Source organism: Myxocyprinus asiaticus, chromosome 22 (genome assembly GCF_019703515.2).
Source record: "Myxocyprinus asiaticus isolate MX2 ecotype Aquarium Trade chromosome 22, UBuf_Myxa_2, whole genome shotgun sequence".
Classification (NCBI taxonomy): domain Eukaryota; kingdom Metazoa; phylum Chordata; class Actinopteri; order Cypriniformes; family Catostomidae; genus Myxocyprinus; species Myxocyprinus asiaticus.
The window spans coordinates 440,750-452,871 of record NC_059365.1 but is presented as its reverse complement, the minus strand read 5'-3'; the positions used below and the strand labels follow the sequence as shown (position 1 = coordinate 452,871).

Here is a 12,122-nt window from a genome sequence, read left to right as displayed (position 1 = left end):
CACACACACAGACACACTCACTCACACACACAGACACACAGACACACTCACACACACAGACACACTCACTCACACACACACATACATACATACACACACTCACTCACACACACACACACACACACACACAGACACACTCACTCACACACTCACACACAGATACACACTCACTCACACACTCACACACACACACAGAGACACACTGACTGTTATTGATTGTGATCAGTATTGTGATGAAGATTGTTTGATTTCTCAGGATCACATGAGCAGACCAGACAGAAACAAACACACACACAGGCATATGGATGAAGGTTTGTACACTAACACTTAAATGAGACAACCAATCACACGACAGAGTGGGCGGGTCAGTCTCCACCAATCAAACACAAGTGTACATGAGTTAACACAAGCATGATTGTTTGTGTGTGAGAAGACTGACAGCTGCTGTTTTCCTTTCTGTGATGTCTCCATCTAATGACACATTTCAGTTTGTGCAGCTCAAGAACACAAGAATCCCAGAATGACACACAATGAGTTAAAATAAGAAAATAAATGTGTGTGTGTGTCTGTGTCTGTGTGTGTGTGTGTGTGTTTCTGTGTGTGTGTGTGTGTCTGTTTTTGTGTCTCTGTGTGTGTCTGTGTGTGTGTGTCTGTGTCTGTGTGTGTGTGTGTCTGTTTTTGTGTGTCTGTGTGTGTGTGTCTGTGTGTGTGTCTGTTTCTGTGTCTGTGTGTGTCTGTGTGTCTGTTTTTGTGTCTCTGTGTGTGTATGTGTGTCTGTGTGTGTGTGTGTCTGTGTGTGTGTGTGTGTGTGTGTGTCTGTTTTTGTGTCTCTCTGTGTGTATGTATGTGTGTGTGTGTGTGTGTGTGTGTGCGTCTGTTTTTGTGTCTCTGTGTGTCTGTGTGTGTGTGTCTGTTTTTGTGTGTCTGTGTGTGTGTGTGTGTGTCTGTGTGTGTGTGTGTGTGTGTCTGTGTCTCTGTGTGTGTGTCTCTGTGTGTGTGTGTGTGTGTGTGTGTGTGTGTCTCTGTGTATGTGTGTGTCTGTTTGTGTGTGTGTATGTGTGTCTGTTTGTGTGTGTATGTGTGTCTGTTTGTGTGTGTGTGTGTGTGTGTGTGTGTGTCTGTGTCTCTGTGTGTGTGTGTGTGTGTGTGTCTGTTTGTGTGTGTGTGTGTGTGTGTGTGTCTGTGTCTCTGTGTGTGTGTGTGTATGTGTGTGTCTGTTTGTGTGTGTGTATGTGTGTCTGTTTGTGTGTGTATGTGTGTCTGTTTGTGTGTGTGTGTGTGTGTGTGTGTGTGTGTCTGTGTCTCTGTGTGTGTGTGTGTGTGTGTGTGTGTGTCTGTTTGTGTGTGTGTGTGTTACAGACAGATATCCTGCTGACAGAGCTTTTAACAGTCGTGTCACAACAGAAGTAAGTACTACAGTGTGTGTGTGTGTGTTGTTGTGTTGGTCTCTTAAAATGTTATCAGATGTTTTGTGTTGTGTATATATTCAAGATTGTGTTTGTGTATCTGTAGGACATTATGCACATTCCTCCTCGTCCCCCTCGAAGTGTCCTGCCAGGTGAGCTTACTGCTAGATAAGAACTACAACAGTTCTCTGTCAGACACGTTCACTCACATGCTTGTGGTATTTGTAGTCTTTGTCTAGCAACTCATTAGAAACATACGTTTTTTAAAAACATGGTGTCTTCAAAATTCACATTTGAGATATGACCGTGTCTAATTTATGTTGTAGTACGAAACATCCTGGTATCTTAAAGTAATGTTTACCACAGATCTTATTTTACTCATAAATTTTAAATAATATCAAACTATAGAAAGTCAGATTGTTTTCATCAAATAGTTTATTATGTATCCAGGAGTGTTGATTATTCACATTACAGACATTACATCATAAATTAGCATAATTAATTCTGATTCAAAGTAATGTCCAGCATCATCCAATCACTGTCAATCATGTTAAAATAAAATGATACATTATAAATTCTGAATCTATGTACTGATTATCATTGTCACATGTCTGTCAAACATGTTGAGTGATCCAAACATCATCTGCAGCCTGAAACTGAACTTTTGATCAGATTTTAGGAGTGAATGCACTTAACTGCATAGAGAGCTATAGGATGCTCCCTTGCTCCCTATTTAGTGAATGAATGAGTGAATGCTCTCGCCCGGTTGCCCACTGAAGCTAAGCAGGGTTGAGCCTGGTCAGTACCTGGATGGAAGACCTCCTGGGGAAAACTAAGGTGGCTTCTGGAAGTGGTATTAGGGAGGCCAGCAGGGGGTGTTCACCATGCAGTCTGTGTGAGTCCTAATGCCCCAGTATAGGGGACACTTCACTGTAAAAAAGCACCATCTTTCGGATGAGATGTTAAATCGAGGTCCTGACTCTTTGTGGTCATTAAAAATCCCAGGGCACTTCTCATAAAGTGGAGGAGTGTATCTCTGGTGTCCTGGCCAAAATTCCCCTCATTGGCCCTTCTCAATCATGGCCACCTAATAATCCCCATCTATTAATTGACTCTATCACTCTATTACTCTCCTCTCCACCAACAGCTGGTGTGTGGTGAGTGTACTGGTGCACTACGGCTGCAGCTGCATCATCCAGGTGGATGCTGCACATTGATGGTGTTTGAGGAGAGTCCCGTTCACTGTGTAAAGCGCTTTGAGTGTAGTATCAGAAAAGTGCTATATAAATGCAACATTCATTCATATTTAGTGAATGCCTTAACCTCCAGTGTGCTGTCTGTCTTCACTGGTCTCAGAACAGTTTGAAATGCAAATTATTTTTGTTTTGCAATACACTGATGAAATTTTAAAAATGGCATATCGGATGAAACTAGAGACTCTAATCGTTTGACTCAAACAGATTTCAGTGTAAAATCTTAATGAGGTTTTTTCCAGATGTAGTTTTGTTGGCATTTCACCCAAACACAAACTGTGCTGTGATCAGCACCATGTTGTTTGGTCACATGAAGTTTAACCCTTTACTGACAGCACAGAGTCTCCTGAACTGAGATCAGTTGGTTTAAATTAAATTAAATTATGCACAGCCTATATAGCGAAGCCAAAACATAATGTCCACATATGTGGACGCGGGGTCTCAGGAGGCTGTACAACGCATCACACCAACATTGTATACACACATAACCCATAAGACCATACACACACTTACACCGGACTTGTAAAAAGCATTCGTAGAACTCGTAATTAATTAAGTTGTAAACTCAGAATTGAATGAAATCTCCGACTTTACAGTCATGACGTCATATATAAAGAACCAATATGGCAACAGCCAACAGTTAAAGGTAGTTTACACATATTTCTGTTTGATATGTCAGTACTTTATTTGTTCTTAACCATTTAGAGGTGAATTAATGAATGAATGCAGTGATTTATATTTTGCTGTTATCATCAGCTAAGCTGTTTTGGCACTGAGTGTTGCCATAGTCATAGAAATTAATAAGATCAGAGATCTGAGGACGTGAACATCTTCCGACACAATGTGAACGCAGCATTAACACTACACATGCCTGCTGTTGTCACGGATACCAGTCTGCAGTGGAATGCATCCCATAATGACAGTAATTACAGTGTGATAATGACTTCCTGTCTAACAGGATGTAAAGCCCCCTCCATCAACAGAAACCTGAAACCTGGGAGATTGCCCAAAAGTTACTCAGGTACAGATGTCTGTCTGTCTCTATGTCTGTCTGTCTTTCTGTCTGTCTCTCGGTCTGTTTGTTTGTCTATCTATCTATCTCTCTGTCTGTCTGTCTGTCTGCCTGTCTGCCTGTTTGTCTCTCTGTCTCTCTCTCTCTGTGTCACTCTGTCTGTCTGTATGTCTGTCTCTCTTTCTGTCTGTCTACCTGTCTCTCTTTCTGTCTGTCTACCTGTCTCTCTGTCTGTCTGTCCATCTGTCTGTCTATCTGTATCTCTGTCTATCTGTTTGTCTGTCTGCATGTCTGTCATTCTCTGTCTGTCTGTCTATCTGTTGGTCTTTCTGTCTGTCACTATGTCTGTCTGTATCTATGTCTGTCTGTCTCTCTGTCTGTCTGTTTGTCTGTCTATCTGTCTGTCTCTCTGTCTGTCTGTCTGTCTGTCTGTCACTCTGTCTGTCTGTATGTCTATCTGTCTGTCTCTCTGTCACTCTGTCTGTATCTCTGTCTATCTGTCTGTCACTCTGTCTGTCTGTATGTCTGTCTATCTGTCTGTCTCTCTGTCTGTCTGTCTGTCTGTCACTCTGTCTGTCTGTATGTCTGTCTGTCTCTGTCTGTCTGTATCTCTGTCTATCTGTCTGTCACTCTGTCTGTCTGTATGTCTGTCTATCTGTCTGTCTCTCTGTCTGTCTGTCACTCTGTCTGTCTGTATGTCTATCTGTCTGTCTCTCTGTCACTCTGTCTGTCTGTATCTCTGTCTATCTGTCTGTCACTCTGTCTGTCTGTATCTCTGTCTATCTGTCACTCTGTCTGTCTGTCTGTCACTCTGTATGTCTGTCTGTCTGTCTGTCACTCTGTCTGTCTGTATCTGTCTATCTGTCTGTCTCTCTGTCTGTCTGTCCATCAACACAGATCAGGTTATGTCATTTTTATCAGTATTTATTAGAGTTTTATTAGTATTTTTTATTAGTACACACAAAAACACATTTGCATGTAATATTCGTCATACAGCTGTCATTCTCCTCACAGTTCATATGTGTCTCTCTGCAGATGGAAAATTTGACTTTGTGGGATCTACTGACAAGGTAAAGTCATGAACAAAAGTTATTTTTTATTCTATATTTAAATCGTCAAATGCAAATCTTTTGAATTCATGACAGATCGGACAGTCATTATCACAAAAACTGAAACAGAGGACTCGTGAAACCCTGAAAGAGTTCATTTAGTGTTAATGACTATATATTATCAAATGAAATATTGTTGGTATATTTCTATTTATTCTGAAATATTAGACTGTTGAATGAAGTATTCTACAGAGATGTATAATAATGCAGCTTATATTTTATACAGCATTAACATCATACAGCAACACAAATATATGGTATAGTGATAAGACAACATCAATATAAATGTTAATATGTAAATTAATAGAATATGTGATTTATGAAGATGTGCACATTATGGTTATATGTATAAAATATGCACAGCAAATAATTGCTCTCTCTTTTCAACAATCAATCACATTTTACATAATCTAAAAGAAACGTCTGCTTTACTACATTCATACTCATGTTTCTCTCACAGTCACCTGTGAAAATTACTGTATGTTTTGTGCTTATGATTATATTTGAATAATTGTTTTGTGTGACTGAATGTCTTTCATTACAGGATTTCAAAGCTCCACAGAGGTAATGATCATCTACATGAATCAATCAATATCAAAATATGGTGACAAAAATGTCTTGACTTTTCAGTCATGAAAAAGATTTCAAATAGTCAATATATATATATGGTTATTTATGTGTTTATTTTTTACTCATTTTGTTTTTGTGGTGAGCCGGGCGTGGCTGAGCAGTAAGGATGGACACCTGGGGAGGAATTAGCAGTCAGCTAAGAGAGATAAAGAGGAGCAGTTTGAGAGAGAGACACACAAGACTAGCTTTTCAGCAGCCTCTCCACACTGACTCGCAGACACAGAGCTCCAGCGTCTCTCTCTCAAACTGGCACTCCAGCATCTCTTTATCTCTCTTAGCTGATTGCCAATTCCACCCCAGGTGTCCATCCTTACTGCTCGGCCACGCCCAGCTCACCATAGTTTTAAGCATCAGTGCAAGGTCTAACAAGTGTGCAAACAAGCAAAACAAAACAAGTTCATTTAAACAATTTAAAAAGAATGTTTTTCCCTTGATTTCATGTCATTGGTGTTATTCATGTTAAAAACGTATATTTTGAAAATACAAAAGGTTTTGTCAAAGTTCAGAGGAAGAAGAGGCTGTTCAGATGTGTATAACGCGATTTTCCCACCATGCTGAAAAAGTTATTCGTTTAACTGGTCAATGGTCAATTTTAATATGTTATTGGTGCTACATTGTTTAATGCTCATGTGAAAACATTTCATTGAAATAATTAATGTAATGTTATGATTTCTTCATATTAGTCTGATCAGCGGTGTGTGCTTGTGACACCATCTTAAACAATTCATCTTTTAAGAGAATTTGGCACTGGCGTTACAACCCTTATTTTATTAGTGAAATAATATGAAATAGTAAATAATAATAATAAAAAAAGACAACAGTCAAGTTGTCCTTTATGAGTAAAAATAATATAAAGATGTTCTGAATTGAGAATTTCAGTATTTTGTAAGTCAGATTGTCAAATGTTTTTGAGAATGATCCTTTTATAAGATAGAGTTATACAGAAATCACATGTAAATGTACTCAGACGTGTGTGTATGTGAATTGTTGTCTGCTTTCAGGCCGGTGAGATCTTTGCCCAGAGATCAGTTGAATTTACCACCTTTGCCAGGACAAACCAGCACTGACCAGTTAAACCAGGTCGATCAGTTTAATGTGTCTCCTCCATCCAGACCAGCACCAGTTTCACCACAAATCAGAACCAACAAAAGCAACACAAACACATGGCCCGAGTGAGTGACACACAAACACACACACACACACACACATGGCCCGAGTGAGTGACACACACACACACACACACACACACACACACACACACACACACACACACACACATGGCCCGAGTGAGTGACACACACACACACACACACACACACACATGGCCCGAGTGAGTGACACACACACACACACACACACACACACACACACACACACACACGGCCCGAGTGAGTGACACACACACACACACACACACACACATGGCCCGAGTGAGTGACACACACACACACACACACGGCCCGAGTGAGTGACACACACACACACACACACGGCCCGAGTGAGTGACACACACACACACACACACACACACACACACACACGGCCCGAGTGAGTGACACACAACAACACACACACACACACACACACACACACATGGCCCGAGTGAGTGACACACACACACACACACACACACACACACACATGTCCCGAGTGAGTGACACACACACACACACACACACACACACACACACATGGCCCAAGTGAGTGACACACACACACACACACACGGCCCAAGTGAGTGACACACACACACACACACACACACACACACACACACACACACACATGGCCCGAGTGAGTGACACACACACACACAATTCACACACACACACACAATTCACACACACATGGCCCAAGTGAGTGACACAAACACACACACACGGCCTGAGTGAGTGACACACACACACACACACGCCCCAAGTGAGTGACACAAACACACACACACACACATACACACACACACACACGGCCCAAGTGAGTGACACAAACACACACACACACACACACACACACACACACACACACACACGGCCAAAGTGAGTGACACAAAGACACACACACACACACACACGGCCCAAGTGAGTGACACAAACACACACACATGGCCCGAGTGAGTGACACACACACACACACACACACACACACATGGCCCAAGTGAGTGACACAAAGACACACACACACACACACACACACACACACACACACACACGGCCCAAGTGAGTGACACAAAGACACACACACGGCCCAAGTGAGTGACACAAACACACACACATGGCCCGAGTGAGTGACACACACACACACACACACACACATGGCCCAAGTGAGTGACACACACACACACACACACACATGGCCCAAGTGAGTGACACAAACACACACACATGGCCCGAGTGAGTGACACACACACACACACACACACACACACAATTCATACACAATTCACACACACATACACACACACACAATTCATACACACACAATTCACACACACACACACACAGACACACACAGACACACTCTCACACACAATACAAACACACACAATTCACACACACACACACACACACACACACACACACACACAGACACACACAGACACACTCTCACACACAATACAAACACACACAATTCACACACACACACACAGAGTATCATGTGATCTGTCTTGATATTTCTTTTTTCCAGATCAAGTCTGATCGGAAGGGAGAATGTAAGTTCATTTGTATCTATTACTGGATTTATTCAATTTTATTATATTCAAGAAATAGACCAAAAAATTAAAAACAGTATCTGAACAAGTTAATGCACAAAGTAATAAAATAAAAGACAGCAGCAGCATCCGCCTGTCAACAGATATTACCTGAACAGAAGCAAAATCATTAATCAACAGAAAAACAATCCCAGTTAATCTATAACACTTTTTATTGGAAACAAATCATTTAAACATGATTCATATGTGTTCAGTTTAATCAATTCATTTATTTGTAGTGAAGAATAATTTACTGTCAATTTCACCCTCAGGTTAGAAACAGACAATCATCTACAAGTAAGTGATGCTGAAACGACATTTATATGATATTCTGTTCAATCACACGTGATGAATATGATTATTATCGTGTTTTTATATCACAGGTCAGTCGTCTCAGAGGTTTTCTCTGGATTTAGACTCTCAGGATCTAGACAGGTAAACAACAGTGATCTGATAATTACACAAAGAATAATTGCTCTAATAACAAAAATAAAGTTTTTGTGTTATGATCATTTTCTCCCTCCATTAAATGAATATTTCTTTAATTAATTGATTTGTATGGAGTGAGAGATGATCAATCTCTGTTGTCAATCAGAAGTGATCACTGCGACTCTTCTTACTCTTTCAGAAAACAAATACAAATCATTATTTCCTCTTTTATGCATAAATACTATTATATTATGGTAAACACTTCCAAATAAACGAATGAATGCAATAATATGACTGATGCCACTATCTATAAAAATTCCCAATGAGAGTGTAATTCCATTGAGTTGCCATATAACAACATGCTTCTTTTCTCAATTTTCTGTAAAATGATGTTAGATTAATTTGACCAGTTAACAGCATCTAATTAAGAGAAATAATTATGATGCAGAAGAAACATGTTGAAATGTGTTCAGTAGAGCAGTTTGAGGAGCACTTGTCCTTTCATGTGGCCCTTTAAAACAGCATATAATTACTTTAACGATTTCCAACAATGCATAATGCTGTAGATCTTTCTGAAAGTTACAATTTAACTACACTGTGTCATAAAGGGTAAAAACAAGACATTTGTGTGATTGTGTTTTGTGTTTGTTTGACCCTGCAGTGATTGTGAGAGAGAACGCAGCTCGTCTGGTAAGAATGTTAACAATCCAAACAAGACATCTGTGATGTCACGCTAAAACTGATCCAGATTCACAAAACTGAGAACTGTCTGGATTTATTGCAGATTCTCATTTAAAGATACAGCAGCATCATGAGTGGCCACCAGCTAAAGGAGACACAAACCACAGCAGTTACACCAATCACAGCAAACCTGCACAGGTACAACACACTCACACGCGCGCACACACACACACACACACACATACACACACACTCACACACACGCGCGTGCACGCACGCACACACACACACACCCTCTCTCTCTCTCACACACACACGCACACACACACGCACGCACACATACACACTCACTCACACACACACGCGTGCACGCACACACACACACACACTCACTCACACGCACGCACACACACACACACACACACACACACATCCTCTCACACACACACTCACACACTCTCTCTCTCACACACACACACACACACACACACACTCTCTCACACACTCACACACCCTCTCTCTCTCTCTCTCACACGCACACACACACACACTCACACATCCACACACACACCCTCTCTCGCTCTTTCTCTCTCTCACACACACACACACACACACACACACTCTCTCTCTCTCACACACACACACATATCCTCTCACACACACACTCACACACACACACACTCTCTCTCTCACACACACACACACACACATATCCTCTCACACACACACACACACACACACACTCTCTCTCACACACACTCACACACATCCTCTCACACACCCTCTCTCTCTCTCTCTCTCTCTCTCTCACACACACACACACACACCATCTCTCTCTCTCTCTCTCTCACACACACACACACACACACCATCTCTCTCTCTCTCTCTCTCACACACACACACACACATATCCTCTCACACACACACACACACACACACACACTCTCTCTCACACGCACTCACACACATCCTCTCACACACCCTCTCTCTCTCTCTCTCTCTCTCTCTCTCTCTCACACACACACACACACACACCATCTCTCTCTCTCTCTCTCTCTCTCACACACTCACACACTCACACACATGCACTCAGCAGTCAACATAAAATCATAATTGTCTCTGTTTCCTTTATTAATACATATTCCTTGTCTTTTGTGAATGATTTATTAGTGCATATTATTCGAAAGTGTGTGTGTGAGTGTTTGTGTTCGTGTGTTTGTGTGTGTGTGTTTGTTCGTAATGTTTCATCAGTGTGTAATAAACTTTCAGCTGACATTATCAACAGTCATATAGAGACACTTTACACCATCAAATCCATACAACATTCCCCTCATATTACACATGTATGATTTGGACTTTAACCCTAAAAAGAGCAAGCATATAACCATACCCCTGAAAATGATATATTATTATAACACATTAGGAGCCACATAATGCATTTGCATGTTTTTAATAAAATATTGCTTTTACTATTATAATTTTTTATACAGCAGGAGTGTTTGCTTCAAGGTCAGCTGTCTCCTCAAAAAATGAACTTTTACACAAAGATTGTGAGTCGATGCCAGACATTATTTACAAAGTCACATGTCCTCAGTATTTGCACAGACCCCCTTTTCAATATTTTCCACAAAAATTGAAATGTTTGTATCCTCCAGGATATAAAAACCTTTTAAGGGTTAAACTTAAACACAGCAGTTCCAGCACTCAATAATAAAAGCTCTCTCATATGAGAACTGAGAAGTTCTGTGGAGAACAAAAAAGAACCCACAAACAATGTTTTAATTGTTCTGTTGTTCAGGGATTGGAGGAGCAGAACTGGTATGTTGGCACAGTTAGTCGTGTGGAAGCAGAACATGCGCTTCACCTGGTCAACCAGGTAAACAAACAGACCTTTCTTTCACTTCAGTGTTCTGACGATATAATGTACACAATATTCATAATATTCAGTATATGATCTGTTAAAGGATCTGCTTTTTCCACTTCAGGCACTTCATGTCCCATTGGTTAAGTTTTATAAAAACAAACAAATTTCAACGTTATATTGGAATCGGAAACTTTTCACCAGGCCTTCTTCATTTATTTTTGGCACTTTTCACATGTTTTTTATATCTAGATTTGACTGTTTTAGCCTTCAGATCCAGACTTTCAATATTTAAAAAAATCCATTATAAAAATATGAATTGTTGCATGTTTAAAACTATGATCATCTAAACAAATAGTGAAGTAAACAAACCATTTTAATATTTGTGTGAAAATAATTTCTATCAATTTGTCAAGAACTATGACTGTCCCAGTCACATGTCAGTGAAGAGCATGCTTGAGATGAAATATGAGACAAATCAAAGAAAAATCAAGGGAAATATCACTTTTTATTGGCCGTCATTTCCAATCAAGCTGTAATTTAGCCAGAAAAAAAAAAAAAAAAGTGTGAAAATATGATTAAATTTAAATTAAATTAGATTCAGCATGACAGATTCTGTCATTTTATTTAAAAAATGTTAAAAGTGGGGGTCTGGGTATCTCAGTAAGTATTGACGCTGACTATCACCCCTGGAGTCGTGAGTTTGAATCCAGGGCGCGCTGAGTGACTCCAGCCAGGTCTTCTAAGCAACCAAATTGGCCCAGTTGCTAGGGAGGGTAGAGTCACATGGGGTAACCTCCTCGTGGTCATGATTAGTGGTTCTCGCTCTCAATGGGGCGTGTGGTAAGTTGTGTGTGGATCGTGGAGAGTAGCATGTGCCTCCACATGCTGTGAGTCTCCACGGTGTCATGCACAATGAGTCACGTGATAAGATGCGCAGATTGACGGTCTCAGAAGCGGACGCAACTGAGACTTGTCCTCCACCACCCGGA

At 40.6% G+C, this 12,122-nt stretch overlaps 2 protein-coding genes across 6 annotated transcripts in view; one reads left to right on the top strand and one right to left on the bottom strand.

Annotated features, from left to right (window-relative positions):
• The window catches only part of nudt6 (nudix (nucleoside diphosphate linked moiety X)-type motif 6), a 930,254-nt gene that overhangs the window by 883,473 nt on the left and 34,659 nt on the right, over positions 1 to 12,122 (bottom strand). The gene's annotated exons all lie outside the window — the stretch shown is intronic.
• Positions 1 to 12,122, top strand: part of LOC127412755 (cytokine-dependent hematopoietic cell linker-like) — a 31,728-nt gene that overhangs the window by 11,822 nt on the left and 7,784 nt on the right. For 3 of the 5 annotated variants that reach the window (XM_051649371.1, XM_051649373.1, XM_051649372.1), the window contains 14 exons: positions 257 to 311; positions 1,360 to 1,406; positions 1,513 to 1,558; positions 3,618 to 3,680; positions 4,707 to 4,741; positions 5,325 to 5,344; positions 6,412 to 6,582; positions 8,096 to 8,120; positions 8,432 to 8,456; positions 8,543 to 8,594; positions 9,250 to 9,278; positions 9,373 to 9,467; positions 10,760 to 10,819; positions 11,068 to 11,145. In XM_051649371.1, the coding sequence (XP_051505331.1) occupies positions 257 to 311; positions 1,360 to 1,406; positions 1,513 to 1,558; positions 3,618 to 3,680; positions 4,707 to 4,741; positions 5,325 to 5,344; positions 6,412 to 6,582; positions 8,096 to 8,120; positions 8,432 to 8,456; positions 8,543 to 8,594; positions 9,250 to 9,278; positions 9,373 to 9,467; positions 10,760 to 10,819; positions 11,068 to 11,145 (801 nt within the window). Of the gene's footprint in view, positions 1 to 256; positions 312 to 1,192; positions 1,407 to 1,512; positions 1,559 to 3,617; positions 3,681 to 4,706; positions 4,742 to 5,324; positions 5,345 to 6,411; positions 6,583 to 8,095; positions 8,121 to 8,431; positions 8,457 to 8,542; positions 8,595 to 9,249; positions 9,279 to 9,372; positions 9,468 to 10,759; positions 10,820 to 11,067; positions 11,146 to 12,122 lie in introns of those variants that run through there. The other 2 variants (XM_051649374.1, XM_051649370.1) reach the window with 2 other exon arrangements.